The sequence below is a fragment of the Metarhizium acridum genome (genome assembly GCF_019434415.1).
Source record: "Metarhizium acridum strain ARSEF 324 chromosome Unknown scaffold_141, whole genome shotgun sequence".
In the NCBI taxonomy this organism is placed as follows: Eukaryota; Fungi; Ascomycota; class Sordariomycetes; order Hypocreales; family Clavicipitaceae; genus Metarhizium; species Metarhizium acridum.
Window position 1 is genome coordinate 1,880,341 of NW_027094020.1, and position 21,015 is coordinate 1,901,355.

A 21,015-nucleotide genomic window follows, 5' to 3' on the forward strand; every position below is an offset into this window, starting at 1 on the left:
GCTACTATTTATTAAAGACCCTAATAAGCCTTAAAACGCCTTAAATAATTGCTTTTTAATTATACGAAAAAGCCTTAAAAAAGGCTTACGCTACCACCCTATTAAAGCTAAATCTTTAATAGCTAAATACCGTAAAACCCCTTAAATTAATAACTTTTTAGGTGACCTATTAGATGACCTTAATATTTATAAATAAGGGCCTGTTTTCCGTACCTAGATAGCTTCAATCAAGGATAATTCCACTATTCAATCTGCTTCTATAGCTGTCAACGTGATATGTCCAGTATAACGCACTACTAAAGACACATCACTGACAACTGTCGAAATACGGTGAGACGAAATATTTCAACTCTGTCGTATCGGTAAACTTTCTCTTGAATGGCAAATTTTGCGACTTTATCGTCGCCTGTGTATATTCATTTTCTCATACAATTGATACCGGGTACTGCCGAGCATTACGCCAATGTGTCACAGACGGAGCCTTGTTAGACTTATTGCTGTGTATACAGACGCCACCCGATGATGTTAACGAATAAGCCACAACTTGCTCTCTGTGCAAAAAGGGGGCCTGCTTTCATGCCTCTTTTCCAACATGTTGTAAGCCCGCCCAGCCTGCCAGAGTTTGAGAGCAGTTGCTCTTCGTACTTGTTGGTAAAGTTGCTGTCTTGAACAGAATTAGAACCTTTGGTCATAGCCTGATGAAGAATCGTTCCCCACAGCCGGAGCATATCGTCTATGTGCTTTCCTCCTTCGTGGGTCTCCCGGCTTTCATAAACGGGTCAGTCAAAAGCACCGCCATTGGAGTCCGTTCGTCAGGATTTGTCACAACCATTTTCATGACGAGGTTGAGAAAACCCAACCCCTCACCAGACTCGAACGTATGCGCATTGAGCTTTTTTTTGCGTTTCTGCCACACATTTCTTCGGTCGTAGGGGGACGGTGCTGAAACGTCAGTACAAATCAAGCCAAACGAGAATTGGTAGGGAAACCTAACAATTTCGAGGGTGCTCAGTCTGATTATTATCAAGTTCAGGCCAACTTTCCGGGGCGTATCCACCAAATTGAATGGCCCAGGAAAGGCAGTATTTCAGGGAACTCCATCTTGGAATGAGCCCACCTCCCGTCTCGATATGAAACAACTGTAGATAATCAGATTTGTACCTTTCAGACTTGTCAAGAATGACGCACCGTACACCCAACAGCCCAGATATCCGCTTCTTTTCTCCAAGCAGAGCCTATTTTGCCACTAGATATGTCTTGGATCATATATTCTGGGGGACGAATCTCCAAAGGAGGTGCACCCGACAATTCTGGTATTGTCTTGCTCGGCATGTAGGCTATCGATAATAGAATGTCACGTCGGTAACTGTGCCACAACAGTATGCCTTAAAGTTCACGTACCTCTCCCAAAGTCTAAGATCCTAATCGATATTTCGGAGCTCGCAGGGAAGGCGTTGTGGAGTCGTAAGAAACTTGCCATCCCTACTGATTCAACGATATAAGGGGGCAGCGAGTGTAACGGGAATGTTGGATCACATGGAACGACAGGAATACATTCAGGGCTCGCATAGTGATCCGTGATTTCGTCTTCAGTAAACTGTTCCAGCTGTGGTAAGGCGATTCCCAAGTTGCCGAGATGAGGATCTATGTAGGTAAATAATCAGCCCACGCGAAGCATTAGTCGTGTACTCTGCCAATTAATTACCTCCATGCACTACTCCTTCTTCGTGAAGATAGGCAAAGCCTTGTATAACTTGGCGTATAGCTCCCAATGAACACTGTTTTAGGTTATCTCCATCGCTTAGCGGCGCGACGACTTCGGTAACCAAAAACTGGTGGAATCCATTTGGTCCTTGGACGACAAACGCGTCGAAGAGCTCAATGACCCTCTGACATTTATATTTTTCGCGCTCAGTTTTACAAAGCAGGGACAAAATCTCCGCTTCTCTGCTTGGATTGGGTGTATCTGAGCCCAGGCCGACCTTGATAGCAACATAACGTCTGTCGGAAATGGTTAGTTTTCTGAGCGTACATATACATAACCCAGAGTGCCACTTACTTTTTGACAAGGTCACGAGCCAGCCACGCAGTGCAAAATGCTCCATGGCCTATCTTCAGCATGATGCGATAAGTTGGCTGTTTATCCACATGACTAACACAGGTGTTTGACTTGGGGAGCACTTCGCCAAGGGTAATCGGATGAAATCCAAATTGTCTATATTTCATTAGATCTTCAAACTGCACTTCATAGCCAGTGTAAAGAAAAACGTCTTGCTGGTCCTGCAGACGGCTCGAAGACTCCATGATATTGCTGCAACAGTCTATCTCCGAAGCGGCGAGATGTACAAGGATAGCACTGGTAGGTCTGTTAGACACAGGTTGGTTGGGGGCCATCAAGGACAGTACCAGAGGAAGAATCACCTGGACAAGAATCCTGTCGCAGCCACCGAAAGGATGGGAGGGGTTGAACAAGGCCTGGTGTTGGTTTAGATGGCAGTAGGCACTAGCGGCGGAGTCTGTGTTGGGTGCGAGAAAGATGCATCTCGAATCCAGAACATGGGTGTTGGAGTCTTAAAATAAAAGCAGTGTGCGTCAGTGCCCCACGTGATGAGCATTCGTTTGTCACAAAAACAGGGGGGTGTGCAATTTGTAATGATTTGCAACGCACATAAACAATCGTCCATGCCCTCTGCCAGCATTTTGTGGTGACAGTGTGCGTGACCAACGACGAGACAAGGCTAAGTTACGGACGACTATTCGCCTTCTTTGTTACGTGTGCGGTCAAAGCTGGACTGAGCTTGGTGCTACGTAGTACTTTCAATATCGAGCATCGTGACCGCCAATATGGGTGTCGGGGCCAGCTCTGGGCACTTGAGGACTCTGGCACGGCCGTCTTCTTTTTCCCCCTGCTGCCGCTATTGGGGGGGAACTTGGAATATACTGTTCAGACCAATATCATAACCACGGACCACGCAAACCTGGGCCACTAGAAGGTGGAGGTTAAAGCGCCGAGCCAACACTTCGTTCCATCCCTTGATGCCTATGGATGTAAACAGCGAGGCTATCGCAGCGTTGTACAGGTTGGTGACACGTAGAAGGGTAGATAGTATAACAAAAAGCCAACACGCTTACACGAAATTTTAAGTGATTTCCTCGTTGCTCTTCCATGTTCAAATACGAAAACCTAGAGCCTTGTAGAATTGATTGTCAGACACCCCGATCGCAACCCCACAGAGCTATCATATCTCGACGAGAATTTCATGAGACTCCTGCACCATGGATAAAGGTCGAGGATACGTTGACACTGTTGCTGCCGATGACAGACGACTGATGGTCTACTACACCCATGAGGACCATGAGCGGGATGTGCTTGCAGAGATCAGGGTTCTTCAAGAATTCGCGGCAGCATGGACCAGGGGAGACCTTGTAAGACACTTCCTAGTTCCTAATTTCTGTGACCATCGAGTCCCATTCGCAAGATCTCCCTCAATGACCATGCTTATAGGGCGTAAACGGTAAGGAACCTTCAAAGGATACACAACCCTGCGATATTCTAATTGTGAGGTAAAGCACCACCCCTCTAAAGCACAAAGTGTTCACGTCCGCTAACCCTCCCCAGTGCGGGTCAACACATTTCAACCAATACACCCAATGAAAGCGAGCACATTACGGTTTTTATAGCTAGCAACGCTTCCTGGAAGGAGGGTTTCGCAAGATCCACTGTACATGTCTATTCTGTTGGCGATGATATGAGTATGGGATATATGGGATGGAAATGGGTATCGAAATAAAAGAACTATCTTCGAGGGGATATAATCCGAACTCAGCTTGACGAAGCTATGCGCAATATCCTCCCTCTCCCAGAAGAGTCTGGGGAATCCAGCGAGACGCTGACAGGGTAATAAGATGATGGTACCCCATATTTCTAGTTAGAAATCTTCCCATCGTACACTGTCACTCAATGCAGTATCCTCTTTTCAAGATCTTGAAATTGACGCCGTGAGTAATTGCTTCCATCATAGCTAGCAGGCGAATCATTTGGTTTCTTCGGCGCTGCATAGCCATCTCTCGGGTTCGGCAGGTACGTCTGTCTAATGAACTTATCCGCTTCGTGAATAATCCGTATACTCTGATCAACGCTAGGACTTCTTTGTCCACCTACAATCCGTTGCCATTCCAACAGAAGCTGTTTCGAGTGGTCACCAGCAATCAGAACGTCGGGGTCGATTAGTCTTCTCAGTGAAGGGACACGACATGCTGCCAAGAGAATGGGCATCGCACATGCCATCCTGTAAAATTATTAGCGCTGTCACTATTGGCAATATCCTGAAAGGGGTTGGCCCACGAGAGCGAACAGATCCACGTGTCGACGAGGACGCTTTGTGAAAACCCTCTCAGATTGAGAATATGAATCAAGCATGCATCTAGGCACGCTTTGCAGTTCTTCCTAGCCTCTCGACTTGGAGAACTGACACTCAAGTCGTCGTTGCCGCCACGACTTCCACTAAGCAGCCACATCAAATACGGACGGTAGATGACGCCCCTGCAGGTCAGATACCGCTGTCTCAAGAACCCACTAGCTGATTTGGATGCTGGGTGTGTGTCCACGGTGAAGGATAATGCCGGGGGTAAAAAGTTCCGCCATTCGTACAGTTGATGCTGGAGTTCGGCAACAATATAGGGAAAGTGAGCAGTGTCAAGAGCGGCACCAGTACCACTGGCATAGAGGAGTTGGTGCACTCGGCTCAAGAGTCGCCGCATACTAATGCATGCAAGAAAGTAGAGCGAATATTGTTCTTCTTCGGTCGGGGTCGTATGCGTGTTGTAGGTGCCTGGCAGGGGGATGGAGGACTCTATTCGAGAAATGCCAGAGACCGGGCTAGCAGATAATTCGGCAATGTAGTCACTTATATCGGTCAGAATCAAAATGCAACAGAAGGTGCGAATGGGCCCGTTACCTTTCGAGGATATAGCACGCCCAAAATATCCTGCGCGTACGTACGTTCTCTATCATCGTGAGATGCTTGATCAGGCGGGCAGGATAAAAGCATCATGCATTTGGCAGCAGTTGCGGCGATGTACTCCCAAGCCTGAAGTGGCCTCGCGAGGAAGGCGAAATATAGCCTACATTATCCGTCAACAACATCCAACCATGGTCATATAAAGAGGCACTCACCCAACAAAGAACAGGCACTGGGCTGACAATGATGTAGCACCCAGATGCGCCACATGTGCCTTTTTCAGGGCCGCATCAAAGTAGACATCACCCATCAGTCTTCTGGATGCCCTCCGCTTGGCATCTTGATCTGACACACTACTGCCAACCTCCATGTCCGTAGTAACTTAACTAGCGCACCCGAGCGCCATTGTCAACAAAGCGATACAGGCCTCTACACTGTCTTCAGGTGTTACCTCAGAGTTCAATAGCAGCCTTGTTCGCTCAATTCGTCTTTCAGACATGGTTGGATACCAAAAGTTGACCTTGTGCTCAAACGACTCTGATATTCAATTGACGTCCTCTTGGGTCACATAAGGGTATATGGTGGATTGTTTAATAGGTAATACGGGCCGTGACTGCTCTAGTTGGAAGATGGATGTGTAATCTTTGCGTAAAGATGGGAATATGTTAAAATGGTGCCATGACAAAACAGACTCGGTCGTGGACGTGTGCATAGAGTCAAGAACTGCATTGTCGAAACTCTTGCCCTGGGCATTGCGGGCGTTGTTTGCGGTAGTCGAAGTCCTGGTATTTGGATGAGATGCAGGACCAGGCTCAGCTTCTGCAACTGGTGGTGAGTCGATATAGTGGCTCGCTGAGGTTGGAACTGTAGCTGGAGATGCGACGTTTGCTCCATGAATTGGGACAGGTCCGTGTGCATGTTGAGCCTGGGTAAGTTAGTTGGAGAATCGAGGCAAATAAAGACAGCCAATTGATATATAACTGCTTACAAGAGTCGAGTTGAGTTGGTTGAGAGCCTTCTCGATTCGTAACACTCCATCAAGGACCAAGTCTGTCTTGCCACTGCTGTTGATCCCAGTGTCAGCTTCGTCGCAACCACAATTTCATCTCCCACCTAGACTTGTCGGATGGCCTACTTACGAGATAGCCTCAGACCCATACACGCAGGGCTGATCCGAAGCTACACACGTAGCACAGGGGCGCTTGCCGTCACATCTACATAATATTAGTCACCTCGTCTGCCAAGCATGTATTGGGATGCAGATATCGACAACATAACGACGTACCTTATCTTACGACCGCGGCATACGTCGCACTAATGCCAGAAACAGTCGAAAGTTAGCCAGGTTGCCCTACATGTTTCAATCACAACTGTATCATAGCATCGAATTGCCCACGTCTTGGGTGTCCTTACCGCATGAGAAGTTCGCAGTCGCTTTCTTGATAGTTCGGATAGTGCTGGCGGTCCTACCGTCACCAAATCTTGCATATTCATGACTGCCTGTCTCAATTCGAGAACCACGACGTCAATGAAGTTCTGGCAAGGCCACAAGATACCCTTTGCGAAATTCAGGCAAGTGCGCGAATGCTGCGTGGACAGGATAAAAGTAAAACCGAGGTCAGCAAAGATTCCAACTTCATTCAATTCCACCTTGGTGGGAGAAGGGTGGGTGCCGTCGAGCGCTAACCTCCCAGAACCTAGGTGAGCAGTTGGATATTGCCTCGAGTGGAAGGAACAGAACCAGAACACAATACCTGCAGCTGGTGAATATCGTCCGCGAAAATTCCAGCGAAAAGGCGCGCCCGATCATCAAGTCCTACATGGCACTGAGTTGCTCTCGAGGCTCTCGAGGCTCTCGAGGCTATAGAGGAGTAGTCATCTAAGATCCAATGTCATGTAGACAGTTCAAATGTTGGGGATGAGCAGCTGCCTAACCGGCAGTCAACTGGCAGACAGCTGCAGCAAATTGATCCAGGGGTGGGGAAGGCGCGCCTCAGCAGCCAAAACTACGAGCACAACCAACTGGCACCCTCACACAATTCATCTCACATTCTCACCCTCTCACACACATCGCGGGGCTATTGAGATCCATAGAGCAGCCTCTCGTTGTAAGTAAAGAAAAGAGACCGTCATTTATCACTCAAATGGCGCATGGCGGCATAGAATAGATGCCTTGGCCAAGAGTCCAGATGATACCATTGATTGCCCTTAGTCCTCAGGCTTGGGTAGGTCGAGTCTAGTTGGCGTCTAAAATCATGAACTCGCTCGTATCACCTCACGTATCAATGCGCTCATGCACACGCTCAAGCAGGTTTGCTCAGCAGTTGGCCCTAACTTAACAGAAAAGGCTTCGAACCAACGTCGTCTCTCCCAACACTCTAATTTCAGAATCCAAGAAAATGCACGCACTGCGCATTGCTTTATTGATTCGCCCGCCAGTCTGGGGTCTCCTAATTCATTTCATCTCCATTTGTCGACGTACATCATCCAAATACAAGGATGTGTCTACTTTGTTCACCGGAATTATTTACGCCAACTATTCGAAATTTTGGTTCTGCATGACTTGACTTATTTCATAACTCTGTAGCCTTTTCCATAAAGTCGTAGTTATAACATGTGTGTCGTTTCAAGCCGACCTGAAGACATGTTTGCCTACTGACTGAGCCGATAGTTTTCGGGACATTTTGCGATACAATGCACCCATCAGTTTCTGCAAATCCATGCAATATCCACTAATAATTCCATCTTAAATTCCAGGTCCACCTTGGGTCATCACAGAACTCACTTTTATGCCAAAGCCCCAAGGAATGCTACGCCTAGCCCGTAGCACTGTCTTGTTTTACCGTTGGGCCAATTTGGGATGTAAGAACCAATTTACACGCAATGTTATCAAATAAGACACCATTGCATCACCGTTTCCGATCACCACGATAAGTTTATCATATCTGGCAATGTCGCACTCTGAGTCGACTCTTCCCAACTAAGGAGAAGCATACATATGAGGCGTAGAACCACTGTCAAACTCAAACGCTCTCCTCTAACTTTTAGTCCTCCGCCATATGCAGAGTATTCATCACGTTTTGCGCGTTCCTCTTCTCTAGGCTCTTCTTAAATGGGTTCGGAGCCTCGAACACCTCCGCTAATTCTTCCAGTGTACGATCTTTAGTTCCCGGAAAGAAGAGATAGATGAATACCGCTTCGAAGAGGTCCCCGAACACAAATACCAGATAGAAGTAGTAACGGATATTCTCGAAAGCCGGCCCGCTGCTGTAGTGAATGACGGTAGAGGCAGCTGAACTAGCAAAGTTGCCGACTGCCGTGTCCTTGGCTCGCGTTGCTGTCGGTAAAGTTTATGCATTGCACATGGATTGTAGGGGTGTCAGGTCAAATGAGAAGAATATACTGAAGATGAAGATGAATGCCACTGTGGTATTAGCAGCTGCCGCATTGGACGGCTTGTCCATTGACATTTCACTGGTGTCCGTCAGGATAGCGAAGCAGCACGACGTAAAGACGATAGTGTAGAGTAGCAAAGGCCGACGACCAACAATTTCAGTCATGCGAGCGCCGAGGACGGCTCCTACTAAACAAAGTGCTGGATTGATGCCATTGAGAGCAAGCGCTTTCTGCGGATCAGTGATTCCAGCATTGTTCAACATAACGAGTTAATAGTAAGAGCTTAAACTATTACCGCTGATTTGCCCAAAACGGGCCATACCAAGGACACAAATTAGACGCCGACGGGCGATGTGGGTATTTCAAAGCTCGTGGTAATCCCACTACTTTTTGTCTGATGCCTCGGCAGCGATTCGACTTGCCATTTCTCGCATCTGAAGATCGACTACGGGACGTTTTCCTTCTTCCTCGCCGTGATAGGTGGCGAGCATCTTAACGGCCTCGAGCGGTCCTGTTCCACCAACCAGCGAGGGGATTCGGGTAGAAAGAAGACGCTCGACACAACAATGCTAGAAGTCACCATTTGACACAAATGGCAATTCTCCACGCCGTGTTTGGATTCATAAAGCTGCAGCCGTATACAGTCCAGCTTGCAATGATGCTCCCAATGTACCATGTGCAGTTATACAATCCAGTCAGCGGTCCCCGTCAGTTCGGATGGGCCAGCTCACTGACATAGCATGGTGCCGATACGCAACAAAAACTGACTCACAAGTGCAAAACTACCAGCGAGGAGTTGGCCGTGATCTGTGGATGGCGCTTGCACGCAGGTGCCAAAAACTATTATGAGTGCTCTGGTGAACATGCCCCATCGCTGGGCCAAAGTAGTCGTTGACAGGGCCAGTGAAGAAGACTGCCACGACTGAAGCAGTGTTATACATAGAAAATACCAAACCCGTGCTAGAACCGGCGCTTTTCCTGTTCTCTCTTGTTAGTATTTGAGGAGTATTACAGGGTCTCGAGTGGCTCTATCAAACGTACATGCCAAAATAGTGTAGACAGGATGGCATGGCGTTTAAGCGACCCATGAGGGAGCCATCATATGCGTTCTAGATATGAAATGGTGTCAGCTAAGGTCGTGGTGCCGTATATCGATGTCAAATCATACCAAGCAACCACACAAAGAGGCACAAGATAAGACAAGATAGGGACGAAATGTGGCCGGCGTCCATGGCGAGCTCTTTCTCTGATCAAGCCCATCAGTGAGTTGTATAACAGAGCCCACGTCTGGGCGATGGTCACGATGGCCCACGTTGGGCTGTTCTTTTTCGGAGGTTGTCATTTCAAAGTTTGATGCATGTTAGCCTTGCGGTTCCTCGGTATCGATGAGTGAAGTTAGGAAACGAGGTAACAGCCAATCGGCAACAAACTGCCAGAGTACAAGGCCAATTGTGTTTCGAGGTGTGGCCAATGCCGACTGGGGATAGCCGGGGGGGCCCAACGATGTTATACTATTCGCATCGTGATTCAGGTGATGAGTCCAACTTTGGCCAGGAGCGAGTTGATCAGATTGTGGCGTGGGAACAGAGCCCCGGTGAAAGACCACGAGCACGGCAGACAACAACGGACCAGGTGACTACAAACAGACCATGATTCCACAAGGGTTTGAGCCTGACATTGCCGATGAGTTGTGCCAACGCACTCTTCGGTGCCGGTCTTGGTGAGGAGCTGTTTGTGCACAACCCCAGCGACCATGGAAATAGTGGCTATCCTACTCCGTACACACAGCCTTTTTGGGGTTGCTGGTGCCAGAGCTTCCCCACGGGCAGATGAACAAGGCGCCGATCATGTACGGGGAATCGACCGAGGGTACTAGTAGTAGTGATGGATCATGGGATGAGGGGATTGGCATGGGGCGCGGTATGAGCATGGATGTGGCTTGTTGGCATCGTTCGGGAAGTCGCGAGGGAAACGCACTTCCTGCTCTTGCGTGGACCCTAATTCAGGTTCGGCTCCACCATCTCCGACAGATTTATCCCGAGCATTTCCTACGCAACATTCCAAAAATTCCGACCACATCAAGAACGGGTTTCCCACCGGCTCTTCATTTGAGTGCTACTAACGGTCCATTGTTGCGCTTCTTGTTTCTTTCCATTACTCCTCATGATCGTGGCGCGTGGCCTGTCTGTCGAAACGATGTAATCTATCCACGTCTTGTTCCTAACCTCCCCGTGAGGCGACTCAGGAAGTTTCTAACCCGTTGACACGCTCCTGCCACAATTCGTTACGTCGACACAGAGCTTCTGATAAGCTTCATTAACTATTGTTCCATGGCTTATGTCATAACCATTCAAAAAATAGTAGTGTTGTGTGGTGCGTTTGGCGGAGATTCGATGCTCAGAGGCGGTGCCGACTTCCTCCCGTCTCGTGGGCTATCCTTGCTGCGTGGAATCTCGTTCACGGTTTATTTCTCGAGTCTTTGGTACCCGTCTCCACCTGTACGTGGCAATGGGTAGAAATGAAACTGGGCCTTGCGACAAACTTGCCGGCAGAAGAGAAAACAGGTGAAAAATGCTCGTGTGTTTTCTTTGCCCTTTGCCTTCATTCTATTCTTGGCTTCACCTGATAGTGTCTATGCACCTTTTTTCTTCGTGCAGCGTCAACCACCGACATGGGAGACAGTAGATTGCAGCTCAAGCGGCTGCCACTGAGGGTAGTAACCCTAACCCTAACCAGTTTATAACCCATGATTAACCTTAATTCTTAGCCTTAACTCTGACCCTAACCCTTACTCTAAGTCAACCCTGACCCTAAATGACGTGGAGCTGGGGCTAGTGTCAGGTTACTTGCCCGACCTTCTATCAGGTTGTGTGACCTCTCGACTAGTCCGAATTATTGCAACGAGACTGTGTTTCGGAGGAACTGTCTGCCTAATCGCTGTTATCATATCACTGAGACGTCACTGCTAGGGAATGGCAGTTGGGACTTCCACCTGACCTCCTCTACCGTCGAATCACCAGATCCCACAAGATTTAGCTCGGTCCCCTGGAAGTTGACGGTACCAGGACACTGCAGCAGCTGCAAGGCTATGGCAAGCATTGGTACACCAATTTCAATACTCCATCTCTGTTCGTATATGCCCACGGAAAACCCAACTGGTACTTGTCGCCGCATATTCCATGCCCCGTCGACCTGCGCTGAAGACTCCTATCTGGGGCTAGAATTTGACGCTGTTGATAGCGCTTATCATTTTCGGGGGAACAAATCCTCGGATGAATATGCCCAAGGCTCCAGAATCCTTTCAAGTCTCATATCTCGGGTTTTGTTGACCGGAATGAGCCCAACGAGGTGGTCGTCAAGGCGTATCAATGGAGTGACGGGGACTTATAACAAAGACTAAGATCAGTGGTAGCTCTCTCTGGTAAGTGTCTTTGCCAATGGCCATTGATGCCTCCGCTAATTTAACTCGGCACATTTCCAGATGCTCACTTGATAGCGCTTCCAAGAGATGGCAGGATTGAAGAATGGTTTCTCTGGACTGACTTGGGTGAAAGCATAGCGTGCCACCTTGCATGCTACCGTCGATATTGTCACCGCCAGCCGGGGGCAACCATCTATTTCATTTTCCGAGCTTGAACGGAATGGTGGCGAGTTGCTTATATCTACAGAAACGCCATCAACAAACGGGATACCCAGACTGGATTAAGCGTTGTTGGATGATCCGCTGTTTTCTGAAATCGTGAATCCGCTCTAGGAAATGTAAATTTTGTTGCATATTGCACGCCCCTCCCGGCCGGCCGACTTCTATGCGACCCATATTGATCCCCTGCTCCCTTTGCAATTTTCAGATTGGCTGGGTTCACTCGGATCAAAAAACAGCACGCGCATTAGGACAAAAATTTCTGAGCCCCCCAAGGTGGACTGCACAAACAGCCTACTTGTACAATGTGGACGTAAGCCTGAGCGATGAGACTGCTGCACCCCAGACCGTACGACAGCGTATTGCTTTCGAAACGTTGAGCTTAAGAACGGTTTTGATGACTGTAAATGGTGTTCGAACTCATCTAAGGGGAACAAATCGCTACGAGCGCCATCCTCGATTTGGTCGCGCTGTACCTCTAGGTTTTGCAAAGCGTGATCTCATCTTTATTAAGAGACACAACGTCAACGTTCTGAGTTGTTCTCACCAGCCCAGTCACCCAGAGTGACTAGGTTGTGTGATGAATTGGGCCTTTGGGTCATGGAAGAGGCCGATCTGGAGTGTCACGGCTTTTACGATGCCATTGCGCGGCCGTTGGACATTCTCGAAGAGATGGACTATGAAAAACAGGATAAGTTGACTATTCTTCAAGCTGCCCAATTCACAACGAACAATCCAACCAACGTGGAGGGCCGCATATAGAGACCGGATGGAATCCCTCATCCAGCGAGATAAGAGCCATCCCAGCTCCATGATGTGGAGTCTTTGAAACGAGGCTTTCTATGGCGATTACCATGGAGCAATGTACACATACGCAAAAGGATCGATACTGGAAGGCATATCTACTATGAAGGTGACGCAAGCGCCGAAACGGCAGATATGTACAGTTACATGTATCCATCTATTAAGAGGCTCATCAGGCTTGCTGAAGAACAAGATGTCAAGGACGGCAAATTTGAAAAGCGGATCAAATTGTGTGAGTGTGCACACGCCATGGGTAACAGTCCCGCATGGCTAGAAGACTATGGAAATGGGTTTTGCAAGCAACCCCGTCTGAAAGATGGCTTTATTTTGGAATGGGCAGACCACAGCCTGTGGAAAGAGGGTTCGGGCTATTATGCCTATGGCGGTGATTTTGGAGACACACTCAATGACGAAAAATTTGTCATGGGTGGGTTGTTGAGCACCGTCTCACACATGGACTGCTTGAGTTCAAAGCTATGAACGAGCCCGTTCAGTTCGAAGTCGGGGATGGTCAAGTTGCAGTTGAGAACTGCTACAACTTTTCCGGCCTAAGCCACTTGGCTGCTAAATTTAAGCTAGAGATGTTTGGAGAAGAGTAAGTACTTGATCTGATTGAATGTAAGCTAGCAGATGCTGACTATGCCAAGTGCTTATTCACTCGCTTCAGGAACATCAGATCTTCCTTCGGTAGAACCTGGTTCTACAACATGGGTTGCCTTTCCAAATAGTGTAATAAGTTTCAGGAGAAACAAGCAAGTATATTTGAACTTTTCTGTGACACTCGCTTATGAGACATCATGGGCTACTCCAGACCATGAGGTAGCTTGGTTTTAATATCGACCCCAAACGGCAGCCAAGTTGTCTTCTCACCCCATAGCATTAAACAAGCTACCTTCCAAATTTCACGTCTCATCTGAGAGCAGCAGTATTTCTGTTTCTGGAATCAATTTCACCTACCAGTTTGATGAAGCTCGCTGCGTCCTCAAAAGTTGGGTTGCAAATGGATATGAACTCTTGACAACAGACCCAGCCGTTGGTGTAGCTAATACCGTTCATTTTGGAGACCATCTACTGATAATAACGTTCCTCAGTCATTGCCGTACTAGAAGCGCTTCGGAGTTGCCCGGATGACCAGTCAACTTTGCTCACTTCGTATCGACACTTCTTAGAATGCCCCTGAACTAACACTAGAACACTAGACCAAGTGAAATGTTTTGGCTGCGGGCCCAGAGAAAGCTACCCCGACAAGAAATCTGCTCAAATTATTGGCATCTGGAAAGTTGACTCGGTAATAAACCTACACACACCCTACAATGTCCCTCGAGAGAATAGCAACCAGATAGACATTCGCTGAATAATGCTTGCAAAGTCTCAGCTTCAGCCGTCTGGTAGTAGGGCTCGGCGTATTAGAAATGATACTACGTTTAGCTTTGTCGCAGGCCGGCATAGTAAGAAATTATCCAGGCTGCTAGGCATCTTCTGGATCTTGTAGATGAGAATGCCACTCTGTTGAGACGGGACGTTGAGGGCGCCGGGGTTGGTACCAGGGCTTGTGGACCGACTGTGAGGGAACATCTCATGATTGGGTGTATAGAGGTGTCATTTGGGTTTGAAATGGAAGATATTTAGACGATTTTCCAGGAAATAAATACCACATTGCGACTCGTTCGAAGCGGGGGTTTGTTTACGCGCTGGTCTAGGCGTCCAGAAGACAGGCACGTCGTCCTGTGGCCAGAAATGGGGGCTATGAGTCATTTGAAGAGATTGATAAGATTTGAACAGAAATACCACGATGGAAAAGCCGGAGTGAAGACAGGTAGTGGCGACCTTTGCATCCAAGGTCGCGGCACACGCGCATCACGCTGATTTCTCTGCGTCATAGCCAAATGGTTCATGGTGGGGCTTTGGCCGTTTGACTCAGCCGCCGTCATCAAGCTACGACTCGAAAAGTCGACGACTGTTTGTGCAAAACCGCGTTGCCCACCACCGGCTCAGTTTGCGCAGGAAGCTAACCCAATCGTCCTCGAGCTGACGTTCCTGTCATGGCGACCCAAAGCGACGACGTCCTTCGGCGGCCTCTCTACAGTTAGTTCAGCTCAAACCCGCGAGCCGAACGTCACCAGACGAATGCGAAGAGCTAACCAACTTCCCCAGTGTACGATCTGCCTAGCGCAGTTCTAGAAAGCTTGACTCTCAAGGCAGACGCAGACAGCACGCACGTCGTCGATGAAGAACCCACCCGTACGCCGAGTGAAAAGAGCCCCGATGCGTCGACCGAGAACCTCGTCGGATCGCAATCATGTTCGCTTTGCGGTATGGCCTTCTCGTCGCTGCAGGACCAGCGCAGCCATCTCAAGTCCGACTTTCACAACTATAACTTGAAGCAAAAAATGCGGAATCGCAAGCCTGTTTCCGAGACGGAATTCGACAAGTTAATAGAGGACCTTGACGAATCGCTCTCTGGTTCGGACTCGGAAGACGAGGACGAGGACGAGGACGACGGTCGACAGGACTCGACTCTGACGGCGTTGCTGAAGAAGCAGGCTCGCTTGGCGGATAAACGAGGCGATGGCGAGGAAGAAGAACCCTCGGATGGATCAAGCTTGGGGAGAAGGAATCGTGGCAAGCCGCCCTTGATTTGGTTCAGCTCGCCACTCTTGCCAGAGAACCACTACTTTGGGCTGTACCGCGCCATATTGACGGGAGAGGATCAGCGGCAATCTGACATTACTGATGTCCTACGAAAGAAGCAACTCGACCCCATTTCAGTACCAAAGCCAGCCAAAGACGGGACGCTAGCGCCGACCGCGTACAAAGGACCTCACGTCTTTTTATGCATGATTGGCGGGGGGCATTTTGCTGCCATGGTTGTTTCTCTAGCTCCGAGGGCAGCAAAGGGAAACACGTCCATGAACCGCGAAGCTACTGTCCTAGCTCACAAGACCTTCCATCGGTATACCACTCGAAGGAAACAGGGTGGCTCACAGTCTGCAAACGACAATGCCAAGGGAGCCGCACACTCTGCCGGCTCAACGTTGCGTCGGTACAACGAGCAGGCTTTGGTGGATGATGTGCGGGCACTGCTACGTGACTGGAAGGCTCTGCTAGACACTTCAGAATTGCTCTTTATTAGGGCCACTGGTGTCACGAATCGAAGAACGCTTTTCGGGCCGTACGAAGGCCAGGTCCTAAAGCATAATGATAGCCGGCTCCGAGGATTCCCTTTCAGCACAAGACGCGCCACTCAGAATGAACTCATGCGGTCATTTATCGAGCTGACGCGGCTCAAAGTCAGGGAGATTGACCCGGCAAAGGAAGTAGTAAAAGAGGCACAGCCGCAAATAGTTCCCAAAACTGCTAGCCCTAAACCTTCGAAGCCAAAGCTATCAGAGGAGGAAGAGACGGCTCTGCTACACACATCACAGCTACAAGCGCTTATCCGACGCTCAAAGTTGCCCGCGCTGTTATCGTACCTGTCCAATAATGGCTTGCCAGCCGATTTCGAATTCCGACCGACCGAGCAAAACTATCACTCCCCTCGGCCTCTTCACCTCGCAGCCTCTCAAAACTCGCCGCCTCTTGTTCTCGGTCTTCTTACTCGCGGGGGCGCGGATCCGTCCGTAAAAAACGGCGAGGGTAAGACGCCGTTTGAGCTAGCCGGTGATAGAGGAACCCGTGACGCCTTCCGGGTTGCTCGCTCGGAGCTGGGAGAGGCCAGATGGGCCTGGGATGCGGCCAAGGTTCCCGCGGCGATGACAAAGGCTGAAGCCGATCGTAGAGAAGAGCGTGAGAGGTCAGAAGCCGATAAAAAAGAAGCCGAGAGGAGGAAAGCCGAAGAGGAGCGGCTGCGAACCGAGGGTCCCAAGGTGGTAGAGAAGAAACTCAAGGGGAATACACTTGGATCTAGCATGGCAAAGACACCGCAGGAACGCAGAGAGGAAGAAGCGAGGGGGTTGACGCCGGAAATGAGGATGAAGCTGGAACGCGAGAGGAGGGCAAGAGCTGCGGAAGAGCGTTTGCGGAAGATGAGGAGCTGATGGAATTGGCAGCTCGTCAGAATGTACGCGAATTTTTAATTTCTTAAACACCAGGAGCAGTTTGTGATGGATGCTGGAGGTGCTGGTCATGAAAACCAGTTGGCACTACGAACAAGGCTACGTAGAGGCAACCGCGCATTGGCTTCACAAATGGCTAGAGAGGATTACCTTGGTCAATACTGATGTATATACGCCACGCTTCTATACTCCCGACTAGGGACAAGGGCAGAGAAGAAAATTTATCCACCAGGACTAAAGAAAGCCCTCGGTAAGCATGTAGACGCGCCTCTCCCTTGTGTTTTCCCCTCAAGAATAACAAGACTAGGCTTGCCACCGAGTCGTTTCTACTCCGCGGGCAGGTCTTTTCAGCGGGCGATCAGCTACTTCATCCGACTTCTTAAGCAAATATTGTATGAATCCGATCCCGTGCTCCTTGGCAGCCATCACGGCAGCGGAAAAGTACTTGAATGCCGAGCGTCGTTCGAATCTACACAGAAGCATGTCACGACGGCCTTCCCCGGCGGCAGTTATATGAACAACAACAGCACAGAAGCAATTTTTCTTGTGGAGGCTAGTTGACAGCACGGCATTTGGAAGCTGCACGGGCTGCGCTGCCACTCCTGCGCAACATCGAGGCCAGTGGCCAGACACAGCAGATGCACAGCCTCGAACGAGGACTCTAAGCGGGAATCATCAAAGCCTTCTCCAGCAGCGACCCCGGCAGCACGACCTGGCCGAGGAGGCGACGCGGCAGCTGGGGGCTATTCGTGCCAAAGCCCTGGACGAGCCTCCTGCTGAGAAGGGGACCAGACGTCGTTGCAGAGCCCAGCCGCCAATACAGAAAACATGTTTCGACAGCTCCGAAACCAGTCCCGGGCCAGCCTGGCCTAAATCCAAGGGCCAAAACAGCCTCTGTAGGGGGTCGATCCCTGGGTGAGGCAAGCTGTTTGCACGCATCAGCCTCGCCATCAGCCCAAGAAGGCCAAGGACGCCGGGCGCTACGAAATGGGCGTGGAAGAATTGCTTAGTGTCTCTGAAGAGAGGGGGAGTCGAGGGCTCAGGCAATTGCTTGATGGACTCGGCAGAGACGGACAGGGACGTGTGCTTTGGACCCGGCGAGTTCGACTACCATTCGGCCTTTCCATGGGAGTATGAGGTGACGGATGCTCAGCCTAGCCACCGGCCGGTATAAGAATCCCTTCTTTTGTCCCTTTTTGCCATGAGAACGACGATGCTAACAAAACCCGTTGCAGCAGGGCCAGAGCTCACGGCTGCAGTTCGTTCAACGGGTGCAGCAGGTTCAATCTTGCCGAGCAGCAGTTCCGGACATACTTGGACGCTGCAGATGTACTGTCACCAAGTCCATCAGCTTCTGCAGCAGAGCGTTCTCTCTCTTGTAGATATTCTGCGACACATGGCCCACGCGGACACCCGTTTTACCGCATGCCTGCCGGACAATACGCGACAACCCCAAGCTCTCCATCGGATAAAAAGAATCCGCAAGATACAAAAGATGACGACTCTGGTTTGCAAGAGGCGGCAAAGACCATTGGACTCGCCACTGTGACAGCGTGTCTCACGATTACACGAGGGCTACGACGACGGGAGTTGGGGCACAAGGCTCCCACCGACATCTTGTATTAATAGAGCTCTAGAGGTCATCTAGTGCTTGAAGAAACCAAGGCCCTTTAAGACCAAAGACTACGATTATAGATGAAGTGAGTTATTACGCCAAGCCCTCGCTGAGCCTTGTGACGTAGCGTTACTTGCCCCCGTCGACAGTCTTGAAATCGGGTGTGAAGTCGGCATCGCTGAGGCTGTGAGCTCTGTAGTAGGCCGGGTCATGGGCACACGTAGAGGGGCATGCAAAGTAGCCGGCAACTCTTGGATGGGATATAGGAAGACAGGATGAAGCCGTGGCAATGTCACGACCCGGCCAACCAGTTCATACACTTGGCTGCATGTACCACGCAGAGCGTAGGCATTACGGGGCACCAGATCAACAGTCGGGATGCTGTACATCGCACGGGTTCCTCACTAAAGGTCTGGTATAAGTGAACCACTCGTAGCAATGCTGTAGTTTGCTCACAGCTCGTGTATACCACAAGTGAGCCATCATTGAGTACCAAACTAGCCTTTATACATGGTCTCTGGTTTCTAGCTTTCAATACAGTCATCGCAGCAATCCCAAGTTTGCACTTTTGACTCCTGATCCCAGTCACGGCTGTGACCATGACATCCGAAGCCCTGCCAGGAGCAAATCCTGTCATGTAGCGAGTAATCCCCGATGCCGCCTTGCGGTCCCTACACGCAACGCATGTCTGGGGCTTTGTTAACGGCACCAGACGCTCAAATACTACGCACATTATATACTCTACATCCCCTACGTTCGAGCTTGGCCCATGTAAACGCCACGTGAATCAGAGGCTGTGGTCGAGGCCCCCCAGTTCGATAAAGTGTGACGGCTCTATATTGGATCCAAGGCAGACGGGACCAGTGGTGGAATCAACACTCTCTCTTTATCTGTAGTTCCGCAGTGACGCCCAGCACTATCCCGGTATTCATTACTCGGCGTCGCTTGGTACGCAGTCAAGGCCCGAAAATATCCGTACGCTCTCTTGGCTTACAGCCCAGGAGTCATCGACGGCGTCTCGGTCGTCCGTACAATACCCTTCCACACGTCAGAGCCAGCATCAAAACTGTGCTGGGTAGTGAATCAACTCGCCTGATGCAGAATCCAAGTCCAATTTCTCCGCAGAGCCGAAGCGTCGTCACCGGGAGCTCCGACTGAGGCAGCTACCGGCGGTGACTTTGCCAGCAGCCCATACTCGCTCCGTCGTCCAAGAACCACAGCCCAGCCGTGGTTTTCTCTGTGCTTGCCACAGACGGCAGTGAGCGGGCTGAACAGTTTCGCCTAGTGCTGCTTGTACGACTCTCCCTCGGCCACCGCCTTCCCAGCACGCCAACGAGCACCAATTGGGCAACCTTTATTCCCATCACGCAGCGACAACTTCCGGCACGTCCATCTCGAGTCGATTTCTACAAGCCCCCGGGCGGCAGCAGAGTCTTGAGCGTGGCCACATGCCCTTCTTCCCACATACACGTCAGAGTGTTGGCCGGGCGCTCAGAAGAGGGTCCCTGCCTGCATCGCGAGAGCCATGATTGGTCGGCCGCTCCATCGACAACCTCTGTCCGGAGCGTGTTCAGTCTCGACGTGACTGTTCGGGAGCTGTTCAGTAGCTGTTCAGTAGCCGTTCAAAATGAACAGCTTGAACACAGAGTCCAAGGCATGGTCATCTGAGCGGGCTACATAAGCCTCGCTCCAGGCAGGATCCCACGTCGTGTTCTTTTCCCTCCTACATGCTGTTTTTTCGACCATCCGTCTTATGAACAACCCAGAAACACAACCTAGTCTTGAACACCCCATAGACAACCAACCTCTCTGCTTCTTTTCGCGCAGCATGACTGTCTGCCGTTTGTGCTCAAACAACCACCGCGGGTCGGCTCGGCCCTGCCCCTGCTTTGACGGGCACAGGGTCGACCGCCTCGGCGTCGAGGTGGACATGATGATGATGATGATGACGGACGGGGCAACCTCGTCGTCCGTGACGGTGGTAGGGAGTAAGTCGTTAGATTAGATAAAGACACTGCTGCCCTTCCTTGGCTGGCTCGGGAGCGATGGGTCTGACAGGCCTTTGCAGATGAAGACGGCGTTGCGTGCCGGCCGGGCGGCGATCAGGACCGGCCCGGCGCTAGGGGCACGCCGTCCAGATGGGCGCCGCTTGCTTCCGCACGTCGCCGTGGATGGATAGTATTTACATTGAAGCAGCGTCCCGGTGGTGCTTCCAAGGTGCGACCCCTCGCCACTCAGCTGCACGTGACTCGTTTAGGCTAGCTAATTCACCCAGCCGTCTCTCTTGATAAACGGGACTTGAGCATTAGCATCAAACTATTCCATGCGCATCGAAACTACACCACCTCGACCTTCGAATCATAATAATTTTTTTTTTACAACGACCTTTCGTGCTTTTTTTTTCTTGGTGCCTGAATCACCAACCCTCTACGACTGGGGCGGATCGTCTGGACCCATTTTTCTTGGGATCCTGAGACATATAGGGTAACTGTGTTCCGATAGAACTCGATTTTATCTGGAGGATTTTTTTCCTTGTTTTATTGT

General features: G+C 50.1%; 9 protein-coding genes across 13 annotated transcripts; 4 read left to right on the plus strand and 5 right to left on the minus strand.

The window, feature by feature from the left end:
• Nucleotides 1-362: 362 nt before the first annotated feature.
• On the minus strand, nucleotides 363-2,521 carry J3458_009219 (uncharacterized protein). Of its 3 annotated transcripts, none has more exons than XM_066119641.1 (7): nucleotides 2,422-2,521; nucleotides 2,060-2,356; nucleotides 1,706-2,001; nucleotides 1,402-1,644; nucleotides 1,189-1,337; nucleotides 995-1,139; nucleotides 363-920 (listed from the first exon to the last, which is right to left on the minus strand). In XM_066119641.1, coding segments are annotated over exons 2-7 (1,080 nt in total). In that variant the 5' UTR covers nucleotides 2,305-2,356; nucleotides 2,422-2,521; the 3' UTR covers nucleotides 363-918. The 3 variants fall into 3 exon arrangements, with proteins under 3 accessions (XP_065975437.1, XP_065975436.1, XP_065975438.1); XM_066119640.1 differs by having other exon boundaries at nucleotides 363-942; XM_066119642.1 differs by having other exon boundaries at nucleotides 363-942; nucleotides 1,189-1,644.
• A 755-nt stretch (nucleotides 2,522-3,276) lies between these two features.
• Nucleotides 3,277-3,655, plus strand: J3458_009220 (uncharacterized protein; the record flags this gene model as incomplete). Its single annotated transcript, XM_066119643.1, has 3 exons — nucleotides 3,277-3,426; nucleotides 3,506-3,559; nucleotides 3,620-3,655. The coding sequence occupies 3 exons, from the start codon at nucleotides 3,277-3,279 to the stop codon at nucleotides 3,653-3,655; spliced, it is 240 nt and encodes a 79-aa protein (XP_065975439.1).
• J3458_009221 (uncharacterized protein) lies at nucleotides 3,547-5,280 on the minus strand. Of its 2 annotated transcripts, XM_066119644.1 has the most exons (4): nucleotides 5,177-5,280; nucleotides 4,959-5,124; nucleotides 4,346-4,906; nucleotides 3,547-4,289 (listed from the first exon to the last, which is right to left on the minus strand). In XM_066119644.1, exons 2-4 carry the CDS (start codon nucleotides 5,012-5,014, stop codon nucleotides 3,959-3,961), a joined length of 948 nt encoding a protein of 315 aa, XP_065975440.1. In that variant the 5' UTR covers nucleotides 5,015-5,124; nucleotides 5,177-5,280; the 3' UTR covers nucleotides 3,547-3,958. The 2 variants fall into 2 exon arrangements, with proteins under 2 accessions (XP_065975440.1, XP_065975441.1); XM_066119645.1 differs by having other exon boundaries at nucleotides 3,547-4,906; nucleotides 5,177-5,264.
• Nucleotides 5,281-5,295: 15 nt separating this feature from the next.
• Nucleotides 5,296-6,455, minus strand: J3458_009222 (uncharacterized protein; the record flags this gene model as incomplete). Its single annotated transcript, XM_066119646.1, has 5 exons — nucleotides 5,296-5,886; nucleotides 5,950-6,025; nucleotides 6,101-6,175; nucleotides 6,247-6,275; nucleotides 6,375-6,455. 5 exons carry the CDS (start codon nucleotides 6,453-6,455, stop codon nucleotides 5,506-5,508), a joined length of 642 nt encoding a protein of 213 aa, XP_065975442.1. The 3' UTR covers nucleotides 5,296-5,505.
• Nucleotides 6,456-7,464: 1,009 nt separating this feature from the next.
• J3458_009223 (uncharacterized protein) lies at nucleotides 7,465-9,384 on the minus strand. Its single transcript, XM_066119647.1, has one exon. It carries the CDS (start codon nucleotides 8,618-8,620, stop codon nucleotides 8,312-8,314), a length of 309 nt encoding a protein of 102 aa, XP_065975443.1. The 5' UTR covers nucleotides 8,621-9,384; the 3' UTR covers nucleotides 7,465-8,311.
• A 3,893-nt stretch (nucleotides 9,385-13,277) lies between these two features.
• LAC4_1 (Beta-galactosidase (Lactase)) lies at nucleotides 13,278-13,635 on the plus strand (the record flags this gene model as incomplete). Its single annotated transcript, XM_066119648.1, has 2 exons — nucleotides 13,278-13,396; nucleotides 13,449-13,635. The coding sequence occupies 2 exons, from the start codon at nucleotides 13,278-13,280 to the stop codon at nucleotides 13,633-13,635; spliced, it is 306 nt and encodes a 101-aa protein (XP_065975444.1).
• Nucleotides 13,636-14,645: 1,010 nt separating this feature from the next.
• On the plus strand, nucleotides 14,646-17,170 carry J3458_009225 (uncharacterized protein). Of its 2 annotated transcripts, XM_007809137.2 has the most exons (2): nucleotides 14,646-14,886; nucleotides 14,956-17,170. In XM_007809137.2, the coding sequence occupies exons 1-2, from the start codon at nucleotides 14,844-14,846 to the stop codon at nucleotides 16,836-16,838; spliced, it is 1,926 nt and encodes a 641-aa protein (XP_007807328.1). In that variant the 5' UTR covers nucleotides 14,646-14,843; the 3' UTR covers nucleotides 16,839-17,170. The 2 variants fall into 2 exon arrangements, with proteins under 2 accessions (XP_007807328.1, XP_065975445.1); XM_066119649.1 differs by having other exon boundaries at nucleotides 14,646-17,170.
• An 829-nt stretch (nucleotides 17,171-17,999) lies between these two features.
• Nucleotides 18,000-18,538, plus strand: J3458_009226 (uncharacterized protein). Its single transcript, XM_066119650.1, has 2 exons — nucleotides 18,000-18,024; nucleotides 18,092-18,538. Exons 1-2 carry the CDS (start codon nucleotides 18,002-18,004, stop codon nucleotides 18,480-18,482), a joined length of 414 nt encoding a protein of 137 aa, XP_065975446.1. The 5' UTR covers nucleotides 18,000-18,001; the 3' UTR covers nucleotides 18,483-18,538.
• Nucleotides 18,539-18,914: 376 nt separating this feature from the next.
• On the minus strand, nucleotides 18,915-20,403 carry J3458_009227 (uncharacterized protein; the record flags this gene model as incomplete). The annotated part of the gene is made up of 1 exon (XM_066119651.1): nucleotides 18,915-20,403. The coding sequence occupies one exon, from the start codon at nucleotides 20,401-20,403 to the stop codon at nucleotides 20,083-20,085; it is 321 nt and encodes a 106-aa protein (XP_065975447.1). The 3' UTR covers nucleotides 18,915-20,082.
• Between the last annotated feature and the right edge of the window lie 612 nt (nucleotides 20,404-21,015).